Raw genomic sequence first — 26,006 nt, 5'->3', positions numbered from 1 at the left:
ATATACTGGTGTCATATTATAAATTCTAAACTAGAGTACATTTAAGCTTTGAAAAATCTTCAACTTTTTACTCTCTTCTAACAGAAAGCCTCTAGCAAAAAATAAAAAAAAAAAACACTCGACTATTTCTACAAGTGCGACAACTTTTTAACGTTAGTTAGCAAAAGGACTTCAAACAATTTCACATGGTACTAAAGAAAAAAACTATCAAAATTCTATATACTCTACTACTCCTAGGTATTAGGTATATATTGTTTTTGTTTTCGAAAACCCCCTAATTGCTAAGATTAAGAAATAATCTATTTGTCATTGTGCAACTGCTTAAGTAACATGTGCATATATACTACATGTATGTAATTTGTCCAGGTAGCCAGGGTAAAACCTTCGAGTGGTATCGGAAATAAAAAACATTTCAGTTCAAATAAATATTAAATACTCTTTACATTTTGGCTGTTGACCTTGGAACGAGAATCTGTTCAAAAATACTGTTGTAAAACAAAAGAGCGTCAAAACGAAATGATATGAAACGAAATGAAAGGAAACGAAATGAAATGAAACGAAACGAAAACTAAAAATTGGTTGTGCTTTGAGAAATCTATTGTAATCATTGTTGAATCTCTATTTTCTATAATGGCTGTAAAAGCTTTAAGATATTTTCAGCTAAACTTAAGTATCTTAATACTAACTATTACTGTAACTGAAACTTAAGTCTATTTGATCAACTTTGTACGATCTGTACTTTAACTATTAAACCTACTATACCTATTACCTGTTGTTAATTGTAATTGAAAGTACTCTGAAAAGAAAAACACTGTAAAAATAACACCATATCAACGTGTAGCGTTGAGGACAAGGATTAGCAAAGATTAAGGACAGCGCTTTAAAAGTGCAGAGTGTGTGTAGCATGGCTTACGATTATATGAAAAGGAAAACTTGACTTTAACAATTTGTTAAAAATAAGTAATTACTTGCATTAAACTATTAAATACAATATATATATAGACAGATGTGAACAATATGACAGATATATATACAGATATATACAAATATTATAATTAAATGTAGCAAAACCAAAAACACCCACAACAATATGTATATCAAATTGAGTTTCAATAAACATACAATATTTATTTGAACAGCGCTGTGTTCTTATTATAAACGTAGAAATTAGTAATTGGTTCAATCTTGCAGAATTATTGCTAATTCGACTATTTGGAAAGCATTTACTGGATCTGTACTAACTAGATCTAACTAACAATCTAGAATACGTTGAATTTATTCTTAGATTCTTGTTCGTGCTATAGCAATTACCTTTCAATGCAACCTACCAGAGACAAGCACCTTGCTACGTTTCAGTGACCCACTCATGGGCCGTCCTTAATAAATTTGGCACGCAGCACTTCAGAATGACCAGCACTGTAAAAAGAAAGGAAATTATGTGCATATTGCGTACACCATATGTCCAGGCATTAACTGCTTCAAGTTATAGCAATAAGCTTTCAATGCGACTTACCAGAGACAAGCACCAAGCTGAGTTTCAGTGAATCGAGGTTTTTGTCAGTCACCATGTCGTTGACCAATTTTCATATCTTCGGCAGGAGGAACGTGAAAAACGTCACCACTGTAAATATAAAAGAAAGTATGCACATATTACGTATACGACCCAAGTGCAGCACTTACCCAATGCAAATACCACAAAGATATTGAAGGTTACCAGGCAGTAAGGGACCATCCAGTTGCCAATTAAAGCGCTGGCAATAACGACCGATAAGCGCGCGAACATATAGCTCATATTGATGGCCATGCCCCTGAAAACATATAAGCCCATATGCATACGTATATATACAGATCTGACAAGAGTATTAAGCAATCTTTGCTTACCTCAAATGCGTAGGCACCACAGCGCATAAAACAGATGATATCAGTGGAATGCTGCTGGCTAACAGCGAACTGAACAGCACCATCACGATAAGGATGGGCACCTGAAGCTTCAGGAAATTTAGGCTAAAACCGCATATTGTTGCGATTATTGTATACGAAAACTGAATATAAGAGTTGCGCACGCAAATGAGCAGAAGGCTAATTAAAATGCAACAGCCGAGGAAGGCGCAACCCAGGACTATGCCGTCGATAAAATTGGACGTCTTGTGTGGGCATATCGAGGTGGAATGCGAGGTTTTCGTGTACTTTATCATGTCGCAGATGATCATATTGGAATCAGACATGTTTTGACGTAGCTTCATGAACCATAGCGTGATCCCATTGCCCCTGATGGAGAGAGAATGTGGTAGCTATTGGCCAAGGGTCATCCCGCACAAACTCACACAAAAAAATAGCCGGACAGAATGACAGTACAGATCAGAAAGTTCTTCAAATATGGTGGCTTTAATAATGGCACCGTATCGTACCATAAACTTTCACAGAATTTTCGTTTGTCTGTGCTTTCGGGTAAATCTGCTTGAAACACGCCGGTTATGCCCAGGCTCGCCAAGTCCTTTCCTCGATTCTTTAAACAAAGCCGATTGAGAGTCTCGTAGGCGCGATCCATTTTCCCTACAGATATTAAAAATTTCGCTGTTTCGGGTAGCATCCACATGAGGATAATCGCTAAAAATCCAGGAGTTGAATTAAGCAGCATATTAAGACGCCAAGCGCGCAGATGAAAGTTACCCCAGCTAAAAAGTATGCGATTGAGCGGGCTGAGAAAATGGGCCACAACTGCAGACTGTAGAAGTCAGGAGGAGAGTCGAGTCTAAGGAAATGCTACTCACCTGGCACATAAATGGCACCGAAAGCAAAAGCGAAACACATTATGTTGACTACAACAGACTGCAATTTGACTTTGGTAAATTCCGATATATATGTAATATTATTGACGCTGACACCAGAGATTCTGTGGGCGAGAGTAGCTATCGCTAAAGTACAAGCCAGCTAAAAAACTTAGCCGTACCCACAATAGGCCCGTCATAAATCTCCAAAATAGAAAATAGTAGAAACTTGGCATTAATATTGAAATGATCGATGATACCATGGCCAAGACCATGGAATATAACATAATTTTACGCCGTCCAATCTTATCCGTCAAGTATCCCGAATAGTGTGATGTCAGAATGAGGCCCACAAATGCGGCAATAGACAGAAGCGAGAGCTGCTTATTACTCAGCGAAAACTCACAGGCTATGTCAACGGCAACCAGACCCACGCCCATGATCTCGTCATTAAGAAATACGCAAGTCAGACTGCAGGTAAATACCATCAGCGCTTGCATCCAACCGAAGCCTGTGAGAAAATGCTGTATGTCCTTCAATTGCTGGCAAAGCCAACGAAGCAAATAGTTACCAATCTCATCCAGGACCTCGTCTACATCCGCGACGACCATCTTCGTTGCAAACTAAAAATAGTATTTAAAAATATGTATAATAAAGATAATACAAAAATTTTAATTTGACATTTAATACTTATACAATTCGTGGGAAACTTGGCTAAATCATCGGGTCGACGATTAGTAGTGCGCGTTTTTAACTACAGATGACGCCAGCTATTTCTGCGTGAATGCCATAGCATGCAGCTTTTTTTAAGTTTAAGCCAAGACAAACACCACGTGCAGAGCTCAATTTTTAAAATCAAATTAGTTTAAATTCATTTTATTTTCTTTATTGTTAATTACATATGTTGACATGTGTTCGCCCACAGGTCGAACCACTCCCACATATGACACAATTTGCCACATTCATTTTGCTCAGATTTCTATTCATGTCCAAACACTTTCTTATTTATCATCAAGTGTATAAATTATATAAAGTAAAGAATTTTGGAATTGTTTTCATTTCGCCCGCACTTAGTTTAGTTTTGCTTTCAGCTTATTCAACCAAGGAACCACACAATTGTAAGGATCGAAAGTTATAAAGCTTTACTTGATTTAAGGTTAGGAAAAATTAAGATTTACGAAAGCTGTTCCACAATATTTACAACCTGCTTAGGTTTCTATGAATACACTCATGAATACACTGCAGACAAACAAGGACAAGGCGTGGCGGAGATGGAAAACTAAAAGAAAACAAGTACAGTAGAGACTAACTAAGCATCTAATTCACTTGTAGGCCTCTAAAAAACGTTCACTGAGCCGCAGACTTTTCACTTTTGATTACGGTTATTAATATATATGCTTGTTTTCGTTTCACCATATTATATATATATATATATATATATATATAAATATAGTATATATTATGTAAAGTATAAATAAATGTATTGCAAAGTGGCGTCCAACATAACAAAAGGAAGCGCCGTCCGGCTTTGCATTTGACTTAAGCCTGAAAGTAGTCAACTTAAATAACTAAAAGGGCCCTAAAACAATATTAATTTCGCATTTAATGAAATCTTGTGTTTTCTCATTTTCGTCGGCTCATAGTCTTAACATATAGTATGTGTTTTTATGTGGGTATGGGTGTGGGTGTGTATGTGTGAAAATGTACAAGGCAAAAGCAATACAAAAATTATTTAGGTATAAAATTATAATTATGTTTTTGTTTTTTGTTTTATGCATAATGCGTAAAGTAAAATGTACAATTGTTGCTATTCCATATATAACAAGCTAGCTCGCTCTTTGCTTTCCAATTCGCATATGCCTCATGCATAATGCAAAATTGTCATAACTTTTGCTATAAGTAAATCGTTAAGGAGGAGACTTTCTTCATATGTGATCAATGGAAGCTTTTCTCTCCTATATTAATGCATTTCTTTATAGATATATCAATGATTGAAGGTGCGTTTTAGTGTATTCTTTTTTATCTAATAGCCACAATTACTGTTGCTTTTCTTGGTCAGCTCGAAAAGTAGCAGGTGCCATTATATATGAAATGTGATTATAAAAAATAAATCTAGTAAGCATATTGCTAGGTGCGTTTCAAATTTAATGCTTTCAATCAATATGTTTACCAGCTTATTTTTCATGACGAATGTGGAAAATGTGTGTGCCATATAAATTACATTTTATATATATGTGTATATAAATAGTTAATACATGATTGTTATACTTGTAGTTCTGTTGTGAAAAGGGAAACGTTTCATTACGTTTGCTTACATTAGGTGAGGTCTTTTCGTGGGGTGCACATATGTATATTTTTTTGTTATATATATATATATATATAGATATATATATATTAGTGACCGTATTTTATATAATATGTGTTCTCTACTTTATAATCAATGCAATTTTAAATCAAGGTAAATATACAAACACTGTGTATAGAAAAGAAAATTTTTAGCTTATCTTAAAACGAATGTACATGGTTGTGCGTTAAATGTGTATGTGTGATAATTGGTATGGTATTCATGTTTTATGGCTGTCCAGAATAACGCAAAGTTATGACAAAAGTACACAAATGTATGAAACATATGCAAATGCTGTTAAGTAGTTAACATTTTAAACTGCCTGCCTCCTCCCTACTAGAACGAATCTAAGCAAAGAGTGTGCACTCAATGTAACTCGTGGGCACAAAGCCCTCGTCCCAGCCATTCGAGTTGTTCGCTCGCCGCACACGTGTCCAGCCATCACCCTGATCATTTTCAATCACTTGCAGCTCCTCGCCCTCGTTCATGGGTATGCTGCCTTCGCTAGTAGCTGATGGGAGGCAAGATAGACAAGTTAATTAGATAAGAAAAGTTACTAAATTAACACATTTGAGGACTTACCTTCAAAGGGATACAGCGCTCGACATGTGCCTAGAGGCTGTAGCAGTTCCACCTCGGTTTCGTAGGTCGTCTCCTCGCCAGCGGCATTTTCATTGGCGCTGCCCTGTCCGGAGCCGGGCAATGACGTGTGCGAGGTGCCTAGGCCGCTTTCGGGACTTGCCGAACTGCTGGATTTCACCATGGAAAGGCAAAATGAAACGAAATATTTGAAGAAGTTGCGATTCGGACATTATTACGTGTTATATGTATGATGTAAGCAATTAAAATTCAATAAGAACTAAAAGTAATTTAGATAATTGAATACAAATTAGATGAATAAATATAAATTTTGTTTCTTTGGCATACTGTGGATTTTCTTTTTTAGTGGGCACTTAAAAGTTTCGCTGATGACAAATCATACGTGCAAAATATGAACAAACGGAACCAACACCATAAAATGCCACCAAAATAAATTGAAACAAAACCATGTACAATGGAAATCATACAAAACTGAGTAAGTGAACGAGCCAAATCATAAGCGAATATACAACATACAATAATGTATGAATTTGTAAGTGTGTGACTGTGTGTGTGTGTGTGTATGTATTAATGTGTAGCTGAGTGAATATATAAACATTGAACGTAGACTTATGAGTGTACCCGTTATTGTTATTATTATGCCCATTTTGAATTTGCGCCACATTATCCTCAGAATCTGACCTGCTTAAGCTGCCAGCATCATCGGGCTGATCATCGCCATCATGATGATCATCAGCGCTGGCGCTGCCATTGGAATGTCTGCAAAAGAAAACATTGAGAAATGTCACGTTAAATGGGCATCATTAGCTGGGTGGCTTATTGATGTACTCACCTGGATGTTCGGTGTCCGTTTTGCAATTGATTACGATTCGATTGCGGACTATTGTTGGCCACCTGCAGCTGATTAGCCTTGTCCAAAAAGCCTTGATATTTTTTCAAATTCACTTTCAGTTTTTCCAATTCATGTTCGGATTCGTTCAGTTGTCCCTCAACAGTCATCGGATTGCCCAGCGATGAGTTCGCCTCATAAACGATTTTCATTTTCATCAGGCCATCACGTGTGTTCGTCTCCTGATCGACCTTATGCTGCAGCTCGGCAATTTTCGCCTGCAGTTTTTTGCGCTGCTGATTCGGTGGCAGATCGCTAAAGTCCTCCTTTTGGCCGTCCGCAGTTAATGAATTCTAGATATGAATTTAAAAAGCATTAGTTGTTGGGCTCAATAAAATCTATGCATACATATACATATGCATATATATGTGTTATATATATGGTATGTAGAAGTGCAATGAGTACTATACAAGACAGAAATGACGGAACAACAATTTTAACAAACACATTCACAACGTTTAGCAGACGCCAGTTGTTTACATAAAGAGGGTATACAAAATAAATAGACACCTTAACGGAAATTGAATAGAATTTCAAGAAATATAATGAATAGAAAATAATTAGTAAAAACAATGTCAGAATATTCAAACAGCATGTCGCAAAATAAAATTAGAACAAAAAACATGCTTGAATTTGCAATAAATTATTAATAAATTTAAACAAAAGTTAATTATATTTTCTGCAGTGTGTGAGTGTGCTGCTGTGGCATGTTGCTAACTAACCAATTATTTAATTAATGTTTGAGAATCGCATATAATATTAATATTTATATTTCGTTTAATAAGTTTTAATTAAAATGTTATTCTTAAGGTTAGGGGTTCAAAGTGATGTGACTCAATGAAGAGGCTAAATAAATTTGCTAGTGTTTGTTGATAATGTTAAGCAGTTGTGATTAGTAATTAAATGCTTATTAGTAATTGGTGTTAAGAGCAGTTAGTTAGTTAGAAGAGCTGGAATTTACATCATACCTTCATCGTGATACAAGCTTCAATTATCTGCCGTTGCTATTGGCAGCGAATTGATTCATTATTGATTTATTTAACATTTATTTTGTTTACATTGAAAACGTATCACATTTTATTTTCGTTTTAGTTTTTCCGAGTGTGGGTGTGGGTGTGTATGTATGTGTAAGTAAAAGCATGTTTTTTGTGTTAGAAAATTGTATGAAAGCAACAAATATGCATAAAAGAAATTAAAGAGTTAAATACAATTAATATTTGTGAACTGTTCATTGTGGTTGTGTCTGTGGCGAATTTTCAATAATAATGGAAAAGCGAGTGAAAAGCGTAGGCAGCCAATTGTTGCATAACTAATGTAAAATTTGTTTTAATCATTGTCAAACAGAGACATAAAATATACAAATTCGTATGCAATTGTTAAATGTATGTTCATAAGGTGTTCATTATGGTATATATATATAGTATATGAAAGACTGCAACAATCATTGTTTGGTTTAGTCGACATGTAAGACATGAGATGGGAGGACACGAAACGAAACGGCGCTGAGCTGCCTGGGGTAGGTTGGACAGGCAGCTGGACACTTGGTACTTACAGCAAGGTGAAACCAACGTCCATAAGTTTCGTGACATAAATTAAAGAAATGGCATAACGATTTTTGTTTTTGTTTTCGATAAATGAAATAAGAACAGAAAAATAGAGACGGCATGAGTAAAACTATAAGTAGAAGACACAAATCCTACGACTTAACAATTAACTTAGAACTAATCAAGAAGCATCTGAAACACAAGATTCAATGGTTGTGCTGACTGGTGGAATCTCTCGCAACAAACAGACACAGCGAAAGAGTGAGAGAGAGATAGAGAGACAGTGTGTGCCAGGCAATGATAGAGATAGGATAGAGACATGAACATAACAGAGGATCACTTAGAAAGAAATAAAATAAAACGGCTTGAAGAGCTTGCAGCTAAATTGTAAACCTGAACCAGAAGCGGAAATCGCCAACGACTGCTCTCACCTTGTTGCTGCCAAAGATGCTGTTCAAGATGCCGCCACGGGCCTTCTTTAGCTTGGCGGCGGTTAGCGTGCCGCTCTTAATGGTTAAGTGATTGTAGGGAACACTGCTGTAGTTGGATTGCGGCACTGCGCTGGGGTCCATCTTTGACAGATCCTCAAATGGTATGTCCGTTGGTGGTGTGAAGCCCGATTGATATCTGAAATGATGAAAACGTTTAGTTATGCCCGAACAGAAGTAAATCGAGTTTTTTAAGCAAACCTCTCGATGACTTTTAACGAGTCTTCCGTCTCGTTGATGGATTCGCCGGCCTTGACAATGCCTTCCATGCAGCGCGCAATTATAGGTGCCACCGAGGACTCAACGTCCGCGGCACCAATAATGAACTCGCGTATGCCACGCGTACGCTTCTCGTCCAGCTCCTGCAGCCGATTGAAAACGGCGGGCAATAGTATACCATAGTGTTGCTGTTGGAGATTGTTTGTCTTCTGCAGCTGATTGGCGTATTCGTTCTTTGCATCATCCGACTGCTGTATTTTGGACGTCATAATGTTCTTGTAACGCTCCACTTCGGCGCGACTCAGATTGAAATCCATGTCAGCCTTCTTGTAATTCTCAACAGCCTTCTCCGAATCCCGATAGGCCTTGTCATAGTTTCGCTTGGCGCGCTCCAATGACGAGAGCTGTGCGCTGAGGGCCTGTTGCAGCATTGTGCCATCGTTAAGGCATTTCTATAGAAAGATGAGAGATGAGAGTATGATTAACAACATATATAAATGAGCAAAGTTCAATAGACATTACCTTGCGTTCCTCTCGCAGTGTTTTCGATAGCAACGTCACACCCTGGATTATCTGTTGCTGCAGGCTCTCGGACACCACCTCACGCTGCCCCGCCAAATCGCCCACCTCCTTGAGCAGATTGCGGAACGCTTGCCTCGATGTAAATCTGTAAATAGCAAGCCAGGCAATCAGTTAGTTAACTGGGTTTACAGTCGACCCACGCCTTTTCGCGCCTTGGGCTACAAACTACTTCCAATGTCTGTCCAATGTCTAAGCACCAAGACCAAGACCAAGACCCAAGCACTGGCTATGGCGATTTATGGCCCTCTTATTGGACACGCGCTTTGTGACGCGCACTGAACACCCACGCGACGCTGTCGTCGCCACAGTCTGTCTGACAGTCTGTCCGCCAGTCTGTCAATCCGCATATGGTATAGTTCCAGGCCGAGCGGCAATCATGAATAAATATATGGATTTTACAACTGTATAAGGCGAAACGTCAAGCGATCGAGAGAGCTGCCTGGCATTTCATTACCAACTCTTCAACTTGGACGCAACGGCTTCATTGTCATATTACAAATACCAGCAAAGATTTGCGCCGAGCTATTTGCGAGCCATGATGTCAGGCGGCCGCAAATTGTATGGAATGAATGTAATTAAAACTGAGTGGCAGGCCGCACAATATTCTCAGACCACACATGGAAAATGTGGAACCTAAAGTGGCTACAATCATGCTTCCCATACGAGTCTCTCTCACAAATGAAATGCCACAGACACGCAATTGGTTATATGAGAGTCATCGCTAGCGTTGGCCAAAATTAACACTTAACACGTTGCTAACATGTATGCCAAACAGCAAATCGTTCAAATTATGGATAATTTTCCAAAAGATTTAACAAACTTTTGCGCAATCGTATTAAAGAAAACCATCAACAATTTGGGAATACCCTGCACAAAGCGTAGCAAAGGGCATAGTCATTTTCATAGAGCAGCATGTAAGAAGTATAAAAGTTTGGATTCCATTTCTGGAATGGAAAAAACCCGCTCACAGAAATCAAGTTTGCCCCACTATTCACGCAGATTTCAGTTACAGGGTATACTCAACGCTGAGCGGTTGCAATTAACAGCTGTCTTACTTCTCTTTTTCTATACACATTGTTGTTGCTTACAACTATATTTAATTTTTATATTTTTTGTGCTTACTCATTGTCTTCCTCCTCCTTCTTTTTGGGCTGATAATTTTTCACTAAGCGCCTGTAAAAAGAAAATCAAAAGAGCATGGCATTAGTGAAACTTTGTTTATGCATAGAAAGAAATAACAATAACAACCACTATGTATAACTATTATTACAATAATAATAACAACAGCACCAAGTTAAAACATTTGCATTAACACGAGACTTTTCATTTCGGCATTGCGGGACACGCGAAGCACTCTTCAAATTTCAGTCTACCCGGCCACAGATTTCAGATTTCACTAACTACAATATGGATATATGTATTTATATATATATATATATTTATTTATTTAATATACAGTGTGTTTTTCATTCAATGCGGCCGCATTTGTGGTCTACTTGGGCGCCTGGGAAGAGACGCCGCCAACGCCGCGTCGCAATGATAATGTCATTACAAAGGGCTCAGACCGTACAGTAGCTGCAGGCATATCAGGCACAGTTCAGCCGGTTCAGCTCAGCTTGGTTCAGTTCAGTCAGTCATCAAGCCAACTCTCGACTCATTTTGCGGCATTCAAATTGTGGGAACAGACGCCACCGCATTGAGAAATACAGTTTTGAAAAGAAGCGGCAGCTAACGATAGCCACGTTGCGAGCCAGCGTTCCCAAGTGCTCCAACAACTTGGCCCAAAGCAGCAGACGCAGCAGCAGCAGCAGCGGCGGCGACGTCGGCGGTTTGAATCTTCAAGCAAATTATACAATTATGACGCCCAGTTGCAAGTACATACAGTCGGGGCTCGGCGTTGCCCAAGCTCAATCATATTTAATGGACAGCATTATCAGCTACACCCCACACCTCTCCACCGCGCGCTTTACTCTTAGTCGCGTGTCAGTTGCGTGGGGCAGGTCGCGGTCATCTCTTGTTTATTCAGTTGTCAGTCTATTGCGCAATTTAGCTGCCAAGCTGGACACAGCCATGCGCGCATATTAATGGGGTGGGTACCAATGCGCACACCCTACATGCCCGCTCCCTACACACAGCCCGCCCATACACGAGGTGCGGCGCAACATTCTCGAAATTGAGCCCATGTTGTCGCTTGTAAAAGGGCATTAATTGAAGTGCGGCGCAAAAGGCAGGCGTGCATATACATATTTATCTTTATGAACGCTCTCTGCGCTGGCCACAAAGCATATAATTAGTTATTTATTATATATATATATAACCCGTCTCCCCTCCCACCGCGCCATCAGTCAGTGCAGCTCAGCTGCTGCCCAGGAATGGCCATTGGACACAATGCACCGGAGCACAATCTCTAGAACTGGCTGACCTTGTGCTTATTTCATATTTCAATTTATATATATGAAAAAAAAAACTTTATATTTATGAGAATTGCACTCGCGTTCAGTTTAATGTGTCTTGTTTTTTGTAAGGAATTGTTTGTTATTTACTTGTTGTTGTTGTTTATTTCTTTTTTGTCTTGACAGACCCGCAAACGGGCGAGGCCTTTGCCAGCAAACCGTACAAAAAATCATTTAATTGACGTACAAATATAGGCATTAAGTGGCGCCACATGATTTACACATTTTTGGGAGGCTTTAAAAGCATTTGTAATTACAATTATTTTACATTTTTTAATAAGATCTCAACAAATGAGGTGTTGAGTTTAGGCTACAAATGTTTATATTATCTCAAGTATATTCCGGCTAAGTCTGAGTCTGTCCTTATTATGCTTATTATCTTACTTGAAGTAATCTTTTCTCCTACTTAAATCAACTAGTTAATTCTAGATTTATATATTTTAGTGTACTCACCTTAATTTGCCGGCATATTCCGTTTCTATGACCACTCGATCGCGTAAAAAATTGGCATATTTATCGAGCACTTCAATGCCTTTGTTTGTATGTATTGAAAGATTATCGTACTGATCCTGCAAATGAAATAAGATGACACATGAGGCGGATTAGTTGTTTGCTTCTCACACCAAAATATTTGAAAAGACATTTTTTGTTAATTTTAAAAATTGACATTGAGCCAGCAAAGAGAAACTGAGTTGCGTGTGCAAATCAGCAAATCAAGAAATCTGCGCTGCACAAAAAATTAATTGAGTTTTGTATTTTATTAGAGCAGCAACTGCGTCACAGCATGCGAGTGGCAACAACGTGGCGTATACGCAACACAGTCGCATTAATGGAATTTAATTGAATTATATGTAAGATTAAGATAGCGGGCTTTCAAGTAGTGTGTGGATAAAGATCGCAATATAGCTTTTCAATTAGCTGCCATAATTTAAGCAATTTGCCAAATGCTTTAACAACTAAAAGTGATCTATTTAAACAATAATTATCCGACAAGGAAGTCATGAAATGTTAGCCTGCACCCAGCTATATCATCAACATTATAATGTATTGGAATTTATAAAAATCGCACTCGTTTGCTAGCTCTCTCTATTTCTCTCCGTCTCTATACATTCCTCTCTTTATTTTCTGTCAATACTACACTCTCTCTCTTAATTAATGGGATTACTCTTTCTCTATTGAACTCACGCACTCCCGCATTATCACCAAAAGAATGTAAATCTGTAAGCATTACCTGAGTTTTTGAAAATCGCAGAGACAGGCGATATGCATTTGAATAAATGAAAACAGAGTCTTAAACAAATATATAAGTATTCTTGAATCATTTCGTTGTCCTGCTAGCAATATAGATAGAGATAGAGACAGGTAAATATAGAGATAGAAATAGAGAGAGAGAGATAGATAGAGAGAGAGAGAGAGATATTAAAAGTGGAATGCCTTCTTCTGTCTGCTTTATTATACTCTTCTCAGCCCATTTTTAATAGGTAATACAAAGCTATCAAATGCCATAAAGAGACTGGCTCCAATAAGTAGCTACTGCGAACTATTTAGATTCAATATTATGCTAAACGTTAGCAAACGAAATAAGTCATTTACAGTAGCTGCCGCAAATATGGAAGTCGTCAAGCTGTGCAACTTCCTCAAACCCCGGTGACATAATGCTCGAGTTATGCTGCGGCAATTTGCAATGCCATTCAATACAATTTGTCAATAGAGAGGCAAAACAACAAAATGTGCTCCACTTTTTACTTTTTCGCACGCAACAAAAATAACAACAATAAAAATAAAAGGAAAAAATAAAAAATAAAACAAAATACGTAACATCAAAAGACGTTACCAATCACGCCCACAAAACCAAAACAACAGCAACAAACTCGTCAACTCGGCAAACAAATTGAATTCAAAGCATTCAAAAAACGGCAAATAGACCAAGTTTAAAGCTGGCCTCAAACATGCAAATTTGCATAAGCTGCACAAATTCAAAAACCAATTACATAATGGAGCACAGTTACAGGTTGTTATCATGATCATGATCAACATCAGTCCTCAATAACATACTATTTGGGCCACAAGCTTTACGTGTTTGGGTCTTCTTCATTTGACTTTTATTTCGTATACCCTGTACTCGACAAACGTGGACATAGATAGGCAGTTGGGGCAGCTACCAGAAGGTTTTTATCGAATGAAAACCACTTCTGGATTTTTAATAATATTCCAAATGAAGCGTATTTTAAGCACATTTGAAGATAACAAGCTTTTTGTATTCTTTATTTGTCAAGGGTATCTGCCAGTTGAGCACAGGCTTTGTCTTTTTTTGTTTATTTTTTTTTTATATTTTGTATAATGTGTAGCGAATTTAAATTTGTCTCGTTTGCATTGATCAGTGAAATTTGGCAATATCTGGCTGGCTTCGGCAATTTTCACTCAATTTTTGAAGGTAACTCGCACGCATTTAGTTAAAAAACACAACAACAACCACAGAAAACTATTTAAGTGGCATTTGTAGAATTTTTTGTCACACAACTTTCACTCGGTGCGTGTGGGTGTGGCCCCCGAAAGAAAAGCATTTTTGCGGTTGCACAAAAACTAATCAAGAAAATGGTCAGGAAAATGCCGCCCGCCCGCCACACACGTGAGCAAGTTAATTGAGTGGCGAATGTTGCAACGTTTGGGCAACTGCCACTGTGTCATGCATAATGCATGCGCATTGCTGTGGCTAAAAATGTGGGTGGCAGCTTGTCAAGCAGCGGGCCTAAAGCACCAAACTAAAATGCCCGAGGGATTCAACTAGGCCGGGCCAAAACCAAATTACTTTTGAAATTTATTTAGTTCGCTTTTTTTATTATCAATTTGTTTTCTTGCAGCTGCTGCGGCGCTTGCGCAACAAACCTGCCAGCGGGAAATTGATTTTACAAGTGATCTGCTCTGTGCCAGTTTTTTTTTTAAATACTTTGCTGATTAAATGGGCGCATGCGAGTGGCAAATCGTTTGCGTCTGGGCAGGAAAGTTGCGATTAGCGCCATTTATATAAAGAGCTAATGACAGGTGAGCGGCACAAACAATAATTAAATGGTAAATAAATTATGTTCGGAGACAGTCAGAGAACAGCGATAATAATCACTTTCTTGAGGTCTTTAAAAAAAAAACAAGCTGCAGCTCATTTAAAACTCAGTCAACGTCTTTAAAGAGAGTTGCACGCATTCTTGCAATATTTGTCAACAGTTAGACATTAATCAATTAATTATACAAAGTATAGTATTCTTAACAATGGCAGACATATTTTGTCAATGTTGCACAATCTTCATACTTTTTAAAAATTATTTATACATATTATATTTTTTAATATTTCACAATATAAATTTGCTATTGAAATAAACGTTGCCTAACAAATGCACAAAAACCACAAGCTAATTTTGCGTTTCGCAAGTAATTTTGTAACATTACATTTTTAACTACTTTAAGTTCCCAAGAGTCTAGACACTTATCTCTGTTAAATATTAGCTGTAAGACCTTTTCTGAAATATATTCATTTGATTTGTTAGCTCTGTTTGGCGTCTTATGAGCTGATCAATGCTGATCCACAGATTAAAATGCTGCTCAGTTATGCTGGGTATTGGGGCTCATCTCTATGCACGCGGCGAGTCCAACGTTGACATTGACAGACGACTCTGGAGGTTATTTGCCAATCGGAACGCAGCTCATTGGATCGCATAGTTAACCTTGACCAGGCGGCTGGCAGGCAGTCAACGAGCAAATGTTTCGCGCGCTCCGGCTATAAAAGGCGGATAGCACAAACACGTACATATACAAGTATGCTTATAAGGAGCAAGGGTTTAAAATTGGCATGCCAGGGCCGCCTCCCGCCGGCTGCGCTGACTGCTGGCTGCTGGCAGCTGACTCCAACTGGAGACAGACTCACCAGTGCAGCATGTGGCGGCACGCGATGCCAAATGAGGAGCGCTGGCAGATGGCAGCAACAAAGTTGCATGGTTTTAGCTGAGGCTGCGGCTGTGGCAGCTACGGGTTGGTTGGGTTGGCTTGGGTTATTAACCTTTCGATATTGAAGATAAGCAAAGATAAACATTTAAATAATATTTATTTATTTCAGAGAGTCACAGAGATTAATGTCGCAATGACCGAAAATGCTGGCCAATAAATCATGGCGAAAGTTGAACAACAACACAAAAAAGAAACAAACTACAAAAAGCGGGGAGTACAGCGGGATAGCAAATGTCATCAGGCACACTTCAACTTCAAATCCATCGAGTTATTAGTCGCAGCAACACCAATCCCCAAAATCACTAACCAGTCGACGCTTTCACTGATACCACTCATGTGTCTAGCCGCACACACCCGGCCCCGCGTTAGCCCTCACCTTATTATCGCCAAAGACAATCAAGTTAATGTAACAATAAGAATCTAAAGACAACACAATAAGTTTCCACTTTCCCAGCAGAAGAAATAGGAAAGAAACACGGGCAACAATGACAATAAAAACCAATAAAGAAATTAACAAATTGCTGAGAGGGAAAAAGGGAACAAATAGCAACAAAACACGACAGAAACAAACACAAATTAAAACCAAAAGTGTTAAATTCGTTCAAAGATTGTCATCGACTGGGCGGGAAATGTGAGCAATCAATGTGAAATGGAATTGCCGCAGCCACAACATAAGGGCGTTTCCATTGCCCAGACCCCATCCGATCTGAGTGTGAGGGGGGGGGTCTTCAGGTCGGACACATGGCCACTGGGTCAAGATTGAAATTTGAGCGATTGATTAAGGCACTCGCAATCGCACTCGCACCCGGACTCACGCTCTGTGAGTCTCTGCATTGCATTATTGAAGTTCATTAAATGAATCGTGTCTCTGCTTCGATTCGTTACGATTTGTTTTCTTACTTTATTTTATTGTATTTTATTTTGTTGTTATTTGCTCGTGACAATTGATCAAAACCTAAGTTGGAAGATTAAAAATGCAGTCGAAATGGGCACAAGCTGGGGAAGTGCTGAAACGTGACTGTTCAAGTTCTGAAATCCATAATAAATTCGTTTTAATATTAAAACTGTCGTGAAATTGTCACATTTGAATCGATTTCAAAGCCATTTTTATCATAACGTTTCCTTAAGCTGCATTTCTTACTTTTAATATTGTTTTAAAATAAAAGTATAAATTCTTTTTTTCATAAAATATTATTAATAATTAAATTTAATTAAACTGCAAATTTAATTACATTTACTTTTACTACGAACCAGAGTCTCATCAAAAACCAAACTGAATCATAGTCTTGTGTTTTTCAAAAATGATTTGAACTGAATAACTTGGGCCCAGCAAATGGATTTATTTAAACATATTTGCCTGGTGCCCAGTTTTGGAAAATATCAAATATAGCGCGCATCTTGTATATGAAAATAATTACGTATTGGACTATTTTCATTGGAACAGGCGCGCCAAAATACTATAAATGACTAAATAAGGTTCAAGCAGTTAACCTAAAGACTGGCAATTGGTTCCAGCCGCGACAATTGTTTTCGTTGTTGTCATTTCGATTTAGGTCTTATACTTATTTACAAATAATTATAGTTATACAATTTTTGTTTGAAAATTGTTTGACTACCTTTGGCAATTTATCCTTAGCTCGCAATCTGCAAACGTGATAAACTGATACAATAAAGCGACTAAATTGGCTAAAGGTAGGAAATTCACAAGCTCACAATTGCAACGATTTGATATTAGCTTATGCTTGATTTTGTTTGTTTTTTTCACATAGCTTTGGGGCCTGTCATAAATTCAATTCTATTGCCAGTTGGTGCAGTGCGCTGCCTGGCTTATCTAATCGAACACAGACACACAGGTGTATTAGACACCATGGTTAAAGCCAAATCAAATATTGTGCAAGAGCCGGCGGTTGCGGTGAAGGGGTTTCCCCTTCCCTCAACGAGCTACGAGCCAGCGTCGTGATGGCCACCAAATGAGCTGCGCGTCGTTCGCAGTCAATGTTTGTTTTTATGCAACTGCAACTGCAACTGCAACGGCAACTGCTCGGCTGAAGGGTGTCAATTGAAGCAGAAATCGACAGCGTTTATATGCTTGTCTCGCTTGCACCGATCGCAGTGCTATGAGCGTGTGGTACAATATGGTTCCTGTTGTACATTACAATTGTCGAGGCACTCACTCGACCAGAAACATTGGCTTCCTTTTGGCCACGCATGGCTTTTTGTTTTTTTGTTGTTTTTTGAGACCCAGTTTGGACGACCGACTAACCAAGCTAGCACTAGCCCGCCCGGCCAACAGGCTAACAGCAGGCAACAAAACTGGGTAACAGGTGCAGCTACAACGATTTTCTTGCCAGTTGCAGCTGGAAGCCATAGACAGGCTGAGTAATGATGGGGTGGGGTGGGTTTTGGGTTTGGGTTGTGGTCGCGCGTTAGCTTAGACATGCCAACAGCTTAAATCGCTGCCCCAAAGGCAAGCCACGATAATTACACGCAAACAAAACCTATGCTGCATTTATGCATGCTAAATGGGAACTACACTTTTTGACTAAAACTTTGAACATTCAATTATATATTTCTATAAAATTATTTGGTTTTTAATTTCGGGCTTATAATACAAACAGTATTAATATTTAAGTGCCAAAAGTCCAGACCTTATCTGAAAATATTTCTGGGAAAAAATCGAAAGAAAGTTATCTTTGGGCTGTCGAAGATTTAATACCCCTCCAGACATATATTAATTTTTTTGACATATTTCTCTGCTTGGCTACACATGGGTCATATATTTTTGATGACATCGACTCTCTCGTTCTAAATATGTATTCCTCTTGAGCTATAGCCTAGTATATTTCTTGATTCAGTAAACTCTTTAATATTAAAAGAAATGTTGCAGTGGATGGTTTATATGGTTGACGCATTGCATGTTATGATTACAATAATAACAACAAAAATGGAACTTGTGGATGACTCTGAATGGAAGAAGTTCCGCAGCACGCGTTTTATCTGCAACGGACGTTGCACGCAAAATAAGCAAAAGAATTGTAACAGCCGCCAGAGCAGCGGCAACAGCAACAAATGCAACAGCAGCAGCGGCAGCAACTGTTGCAGCTGATAAGCAAAGCAACAACTATCGACAATGAAGTTGAGCGCCCCAGCGTGTCGTTGTTGTTGTTGTCGTTGTTGCTGCTGCTGTTGCTGTTGTTGTTGTCGTTGTCGTTGTCGTTGTTGTTGTTGCTGCTGCTGCACCCAGTTGACATTTAGATGACGCTGCTCGCTGGTCGTTGGTCGCCCGTCGCTGCACGCGGGGCCTTGGGCCTGGCAAATTGACATTGGCTTCATGTATTAAGCGCGTATTCATGCTGCCGACTCACACACACACACACTCACAGACGCCGCCCGCTCCCTAGCACCCCCTGTTGTGGCTGTATGTGTTTTGTACATACATTTTTTTCACAATTTAACAAACGGCGGCGCCTTTGTTTTGACTATAAACTGTCAAACTCATCATGATGTTTGCTCAAAGTGCATTATTTTTGCCGTTGTTGCTGTCAATTGAAGAGAGTGTAAAAACATTTCTGAAAGGCGGTTCAATGTGCCAGCAACGTGCAACAATTTAAGGAAAAAGACAACAACAACAACAACAACAACAAAAACCCTAACTAACAACAACTGTCAACAATTTGGCCAGCTGTCTCATGTGATTTTCCACAAATTTGCGCTAATTTCGTTTGATTTGAGGCAAAACCTCAACTAGGCAAAGAAAGAGAAAACTGCAAAGTAAAAAAATACAGAAAAAGACAAATAAAACAACAGCACAAACAACTCCTGACCCGTTTTAATACACTTTTAGAGTGTATTATAATTTTCTCATGAGCTATGTACATACATATATAAATAATAATATGCTAACTAGCCTCTCAGTCTACCAGCTCTTGTCATAAACTTTGCTTAGGTTTGTCTTTCAGTTTCAGACAGTATATTAAATAGGTCCGGCTATAGCATAATAAGGACCGGATATATTAAAAATAATTTGTTCCTCAGGGTATCTAACCTAACCTTATATTTACGAGATCCTCCGTGCTATTTACATATAGGCAAAATCTTATAAACATCGTTCATACAGAAAAAAAAGAGCACAACAATAAAAAAAAACTACACTGCTAGCTAGGCATGAAAAACTGCAGAGCTTACTTAGGTTCTTGAGAATCGAGGAGAAGAGCACTTGGTAGAAATATGCAGCACAATGACCATTAAGCTTAATTTGCGTTTGGTATTAGAAAACAGACATGTATGCATACATATATACTTACATACATGCATGCATACAGCAACACACACACTCAGACACAAACACATATAAATATACTTATATGCCACTGCACAAAAGACTTTTTATATATATGTTTATATGTTATTTCACAGGACCAATCGGTCGGAAATAAAGCTTATTTAAAGCACCTCTTAACCGAACGCCTGCAAGGGTATTTAATCTTCGGCGTGACGAACACCGCCGTTCTTTCTTATTTTTTAAACTTCGCTTTTGTTGTTGTTGCTCATTTTCAGTTAATTTGTTGCAACGATTTTCCGCATCAACAGCAACAACAACGAAGCCCTTGTGGGCAACCATTGTTGTGTGTATTGCCTACCACTTGTTAGCCCACAATGCCCCTACCCTACCCTTCTCTACCCTACCCTATCGCTTACTAACTCAACTTTTCAAATGCTATTTATATGTCTGTACGTTGCCTCTGGGGTCTCTCTCGCCCTCTCGCCCTCTCACCCCTGCCCCCTCACACTCTCACTCACTCATTTGCTCTCTTTCTATGTATTTTTGCCAGGCAAATGTTGTTCAGCGTACCAAAAATTAGCACATTAACCCGTGTGTTGTTGTTGTTGTCGTTGCTGTTTCCTTTGTGTGTCACGTTTGTTATTGATTAAATAACCTTTGCAAGGCGCGCACCAAAATCAATATCCATATCTTGATATTAGGTTAGGCAACAACAACAAGATCAAAGGCAACGCGACTTTATCCAATTATAAACTTTACAAGATAAAATTAAAAAAAAAGATAAAACATAAATAAAAGGTACAGTCGCGGCCTGTCAGAAACATGTGTCCCATACTTGCAACAACAAATTACCCACTTACAAGCTCTGATAATTACATGAGTGTATATACATGAATATATATATATATATATATATATATATATGTTTATAAGTATACTATATATACAGCAGCTGAATGAATAAATGAATAAATCAAGCGACGCCTTTTCACAGTTAACTCTTGAACAGCTGCCAGAGGCCAGAGGCAACAGCTAAAGCCGCTGGCAAACAAAAACAAATCTTGAGAATCCACAGAGCAACAGTCAAGTTAATCTCCAAGCGCTAGACAACAGCAACAGCAACAGCAACAGCAACAACAACAACAACAACAACGCGCACAATAACTTTGTGGCAGCAACAGCTACATGATCTTGGCCAGAAGAAGCTCACGCTCGTAATGATGACGACGCCAACTGATAATATGCGCTCGCCAGACCGAACAGGAAGCATAAAGCATCAGCCAAAAAATCTAACAAAAAACACATTCTATACTTTAATATAATATGTGTATATGTCTGTGTGTGCGTAAAACCGTTAACAGCTCGCAGCTAGCAGCAGACAAGTAGCATAATCATAAAATACTTGAACAACGCCGTTTATTTGAACTTTAACTTTAGCCACAACTGCAGAAGCCAAGCAGCGGCAGCAGCAGCAAAAGTTGGTCAAATTTGGTAGCCAATGTCCAAAAATGCAATTCTTTGAGATGGTCACGTGAATGGCCCAAACGCAACAGCTCAACTTTCATAATAAGATTGTTATTTCAACAATAATGTAATAACTTATTTGGCTTATAGGCAACAAGAAAGGCGGCTTAGCAATATTAAATTAATTTTTGATTTCAAATAGAATTTTGAATCAGTAAAAATATTTGAAAATCAAGTAACGAAAAATATTCCTCCGCTTCTTGAAACACACAATTCACATTTATATTGGCATTTTCTTTTCGATCGTTTGATCATTCTACACTTCAGCATAAATTTTACATTCTTTTGAATTTATATCAATAAAGAGCACATTTTATTAATTTTACTCACTTCCAAGCAGTTCTTAAAGTTCTTTAACGTACGACTGTACTTTCTCAGCTTGCATTCCAGCAACTTTTGTCCACACACACACACACATTTACACGTCGTTTGCAGCGGTTGGTTATGCAAAAATCAAAGCACATTTAAACGGCGACATTTAATTGCAAACTGGTTGGCCACGTTAATGCAACTAGCAGCAGCCAGTTAACCACCTGCGGTGCAGTTCTTGTGGCTGTCGCTGTCGCTGTCGCTGTGGCTGTTGCTGTGGCCACCTCGCTGGCACTCACCAAAAATTCCATATGCCAATCCTTGTGGCTGAAATGTGTAACAGCAGTCAAATAGCCAAACAGGCAGCTCATGTTGAAAGCCAGATGCTAACTAATTGGCCAAGTGCTGCTGTTGCAGCGCAGCTTAAAGTGGCCCAAAAGTCACTTTTGGTGTTTCGCGATAAGCCAAGAATTTCAATAAATAGCCAAATCGCATTTCGTGAGCAGAAGAACAAGAAGTAACGCCGATTTGCTTGCTTATTAAAAATTTATGTTATTGTTATATTTAGTGCGATATTTATGTGGCTTTTTTTAATGCTGATTGCGCGCTGGCCAAGTGACCTCGAAACGTGCCCGCAACGCGCAAAAAAACTGGCGCACGCTGAACGCTGTTGGCCTGGCCAAAACAGAACTAGCCCGTTGACAATTGCGGCTCATTAGGCGTGCAGCAACAACAAGCAAAAACAATTCGACTGATATAGTACAAAGTACCTGCAAAGTACCCAACAACAACAAGAGCAAGTTTCAAGAAACAAGCAACTATTTCAATTGGCAGCTGGTCAAGCAAACAGCAAACAGTTGGCCAACAAACACTTCCGGCTTCTCTTTTTTTCAGCATCATGCTGTGATCTATATAAAGTCCACAAGGCATTCGGCAGTGAACCGCGCTGCCCCCAACTCCCGTCTCCTCAGTCAAACGCCATCCAAGTTAATTTGCTCCAATTATGAAAATGCCCATGTGCTCATTAAACTTAATTGAGAAGCTGCAAAAAAGCTGAGCAACAGAAACGAAGAAAACAAACAACTTAAGACTTCAGACCTAAGACAAAAGCCTACCAGCAGATGTGCTCTACGTTATAAATGAATGAACGTTTTGTAGAAATGACTGAATGACTACGGAACACGGACCACGGACCTCTCCGACTGACACTTAAACTCGCAACATAGTTAAGTCCCACTTCATATGCAAAGTAAAGCAAACGGAAGATCTTTTGTTTTAAAGACACGAATGCTGAGATACACTACATGCATTTCATTGAGCTCAAAAACTGAAGGAATTACTAAGAAAACTTAAAAGCAATCGAAAAGATAAAATACTTTTCATCTTAACAAAGGAGGAAAGTTCAGATATCGATTTAATGTCTTGGAAAGTTTTTTCTTGCCTAAAAACTTAGCAAGAAGAACTAAAATTCTACAGGAGTTTTTTGTGTGAGTTAATAGTTCAGACTTCCCCTTTAAATCTCTGGCTCTCTAAAATAATTCCTTTATCAAATGGCTCGCCATTTAATTTCCATATTAATATTTTTTCCAATTTTCTTTCTTATATATCCCAAAATACAATTAGAGATTTTCAATATGTGTAAAAATTAGATTAGTTCTTCGATTCTTGTAGAAACTAAAACAATCTAGAAATTCAAGACCATAAAGAAAAATGCCAATTAAAATATATCAGAAATATAAGAACATGTGTTAATTAACTTTATTTAAATACATCTTTATAATCTCTAATTATTTCTTGGAATATTTATAAACATTAACTAAAAACTTTAAAGCTTGCGCTATTGGCACACACTTATACAGATTTTACATAGATTTGATGTGTTTGGCATTTATCGGGGCTGCCGTCTGCCCCTGCTCAAGTGCTAGTTTATGTGGCATGGCCATTTGGCGCAACATATTTGCGTAAATCTTGCACGTAAATTGCTAGAAAAGTTAAATTTACTTATTTTCTAGCTGTTGCTGCCGCTGCCGCTGCTGCTGGTTGAAGAGCTAGAAAAATGTATATTGAAGAAGACTTCATTGCGTAGCCGGCTGTAGTAAAGTTGAAAGCAAAAGAGCTATAAATTCGCAGCCACATTCTTTTGGCCGTCGTCGCAAAGCGGCCGAACAGGTTGAACTACTTTGTTGGAACCGTGTGGCGCATGCGCATTGCCCAATGCAGGCCCGGACATTGTAGAATCCATATAGATGTGGCTAGAAAGAGGATCATGGCATGGTCAGGGCAGCAATCTCAATAGCTACGACTATCTTAGCTATAAATAGACACTGGCCAGGACTTATAGGCCAAGCTTAGCTTTGCCAATAGTTTCGCTTTTGCAGCGCGTTTTCGTTGCCATGCGCTTAGACAACAACAATTTGTTGCATTTCCGTTGCTTGTACGACAAAAAATGCAATGTTATTATATATACTTTTCAGCTTTAACTAGAGCAGGCGGCGTAAAAAGTGAACAACATTTCCAAGTAAGTAATTTCTCATGCACTCGTGTTATTCTTCTTCGTTGTCTTTTCGCTGGAGAGTCAGCTCTTAACTCAACTCAAGTTATCATTAATCTGAGCGCAGTGCAAGGCGAGAGGCCCGAGGCATACATAGTTTTCATATAGATATACATATATCTAAGTAATTAGTTGTTGTTGCTGGCTTATAATTAAACTTCTCACATACATGTATTTACATACGCTTTTGATTGTACGGATAGCGGCAACAGATTCGTGGAAAACAAGGTGGCAATTATAAAAGCGAAACGCGTTGCGAGTCACTAGCCAAAAGAACTAAAGGCGAATACTAGACTATTACTTGGAAAGAAAGACAAGTGGAGAGAGAGAGAGAGAGGCAGATAGCGAGAGAGAGACCGAGAGCGAGAGAGATACAGAGAGCGAGAGAGAGAGAGAGAGAAAGGGATAGCTATCTAGGGGCCAAGAATCTTGTTCTCACATGCCACAAAGTAAATAAACAAAAGCAAATTAAATATTTTATTTGAGATCTCTCGCGTTGAGGAAATGCTCAGCACTATAAAAAATCAGTGCGTAACTTTCGCTGCATTTTTCTGCTATTTTTATGCCTTGTGCTAAAATTTTTATTACCTTAGAATTTAAGGGGTATCATAGGGTACTTAAGTTAAAGTTAAAATATTGGACAATGCAAGCAATTTTGTAAATAAAGTTCTTCAAATATTTAAATTCTCAGAACAATATAACAGCAATAAGAGCACGTTTACTTTTGTATATATATGCAACCACAGGGTATACACATAGTCAAACACTCAACGCCTGTTGACAGAGAACACATGAGTATGTGAGTAGTGAGTGACTGTGAGCCATAATGCAATATTTATGAGCCATGAAAATGCAATTCGAGTCTTCCTGGCAGACAGACGCCTCACACCTCACACAATTGACTGCAGCTTTCAGCTGCGACTTCCTTAAGCAGCAGCTTCCGCAGCAGCAGCAGCTGCAGCCATGGAAATTGTGGGTGCTGCACTCCCCACGCTCTCTTCGTCTCGCCCTGCCTCTCCCTCTAGCTCTGTCTCACACTTTTTCCTAAAGTTTCGGGCTGCCATAGACAGCGGGGCGTATGCGCAATAAATTAAACGCTGTCATTTCGCCCGGTCGAGTCAACTCAAAAGTCAATTAATAACAAGCAGGCAGCAGCAGCAGCAGCAACAACAACAACAAAAACAATGTGCTACTCCAGACATGCAACGGCCACGACCGACCACAACTGACAACTGACGTCACAAGCTGCCTCAGCTGAGCTCTTTGGTCAGTTCAAAAGGTTAAATTGGCTACGACATTCGCCAGCTGCATGAACGTGAGAGAGTTTTAGCTGAGGAAGCAGCCAAAAGTTATGTTAACTTAAGTTATGTCCCAAATGCCACAACAACAAGAGCAACAGTCACAACAGCAACAACAGAAAGAACAAGATTTACATGATAATTAAGCTGCTTCAATTA

At 38.7% G+C, this 26,006-nt stretch overlaps 2 protein-coding genes across 9 annotated transcripts in view; both read right to left on the bottom strand.

The window, feature by feature from the left end:
• Positions 1-1,145: 1,145 nt before the first annotated feature.
• Positions 1,146-3,426, bottom strand: LOC115769656 (putative transporter svop-1). 4 transcript variants are annotated; one of them, XM_030714568.1, is made up of 9 exons: positions 3,340-3,426; positions 2,955-3,279; positions 2,772-2,893; positions 2,325-2,718; positions 1,882-2,268; positions 1,681-1,808; positions 1,514-1,621; positions 1,329-1,416; positions 1,146-1,259 (listed from the first exon to the last, which is right to left on the bottom strand). In XM_030714568.1, exons 1-7 carry the CDS (start codon positions 3,377-3,379, stop codon positions 1,584-1,586), a joined length of 1,434 nt encoding a protein of 477 aa, XP_030570428.1. In that variant the 5' UTR covers positions 3,380-3,426; the 3' UTR covers positions 1,146-1,259; positions 1,329-1,416; positions 1,514-1,583. The 4 variants fall into 4 exon arrangements, with proteins under 4 accessions (XP_030570428.1, XP_030570430.1, XP_030570429.1 ...); XM_030714570.1 differs by having other exon boundaries at positions 1,146-1,416; positions 2,325-2,607; positions 2,671-2,718; XM_030714569.1 differs by having other exon boundaries at positions 1,146-1,416; positions 2,955-3,292; positions 3,340-3,416.
• Positions 3,427-5,202: 1,776 nt separating this feature from the next.
• The window catches only part of LOC115769502 (formin-binding protein 1-like), a 35,732-nt gene continuing 14,928 nt past the window's right edge, over positions 5,203-26,006 (bottom strand). The window contains exons 2-10 of one of the 5 annotated variants that reach the window (XM_030714324.1): positions 12,341-12,456; positions 10,557-10,607; positions 9,375-9,519; positions 8,835-9,304; positions 8,577-8,772; positions 6,545-6,894; positions 6,334-6,471; positions 5,695-5,858; positions 5,203-5,623 (exon numbers count right to left, since the gene is read on the bottom strand). In XM_030714324.1, coding sequence (XP_030570184.1) covers positions 5,460-5,623; positions 5,695-5,858; positions 6,334-6,471; positions 6,545-6,894; positions 8,577-8,772; positions 8,835-9,304; positions 9,375-9,519; positions 10,557-10,607; positions 12,341-12,456 — 1,794 coding nt within the window. In that variant the 3' untranslated portion in view covers positions 5,203-5,459. Of the gene's footprint in view, positions 5,624-5,694; positions 5,862-6,333; positions 6,472-6,544; positions 6,895-8,576; positions 8,773-8,834; positions 9,305-9,374; positions 9,520-10,556; positions 10,608-12,340; positions 12,457-26,006 lie in introns of all 5 variants that reach the window. The other 4 variants (XM_030714326.1, XM_030714325.1, XM_030714322.1 and 1 more) reach the window with 4 other exon arrangements.

The sequence above is a fragment of the Drosophila novamexicana genome, unplaced genomic scaffold (assembly GCF_003285875.2).
Source record: "Drosophila novamexicana strain 15010-1031.04,08,12 unplaced genomic scaffold, DnovRS2.1 tig00004554-arrow-pilon, whole genome shotgun sequence".
Lineage (NCBI taxonomy): Eukaryota > Metazoa > Arthropoda > Insecta > Diptera > Drosophilidae > Drosophila > Drosophila novamexicana.
This window is presented reverse-complemented; position numbering and strand designations above follow the sequence as displayed.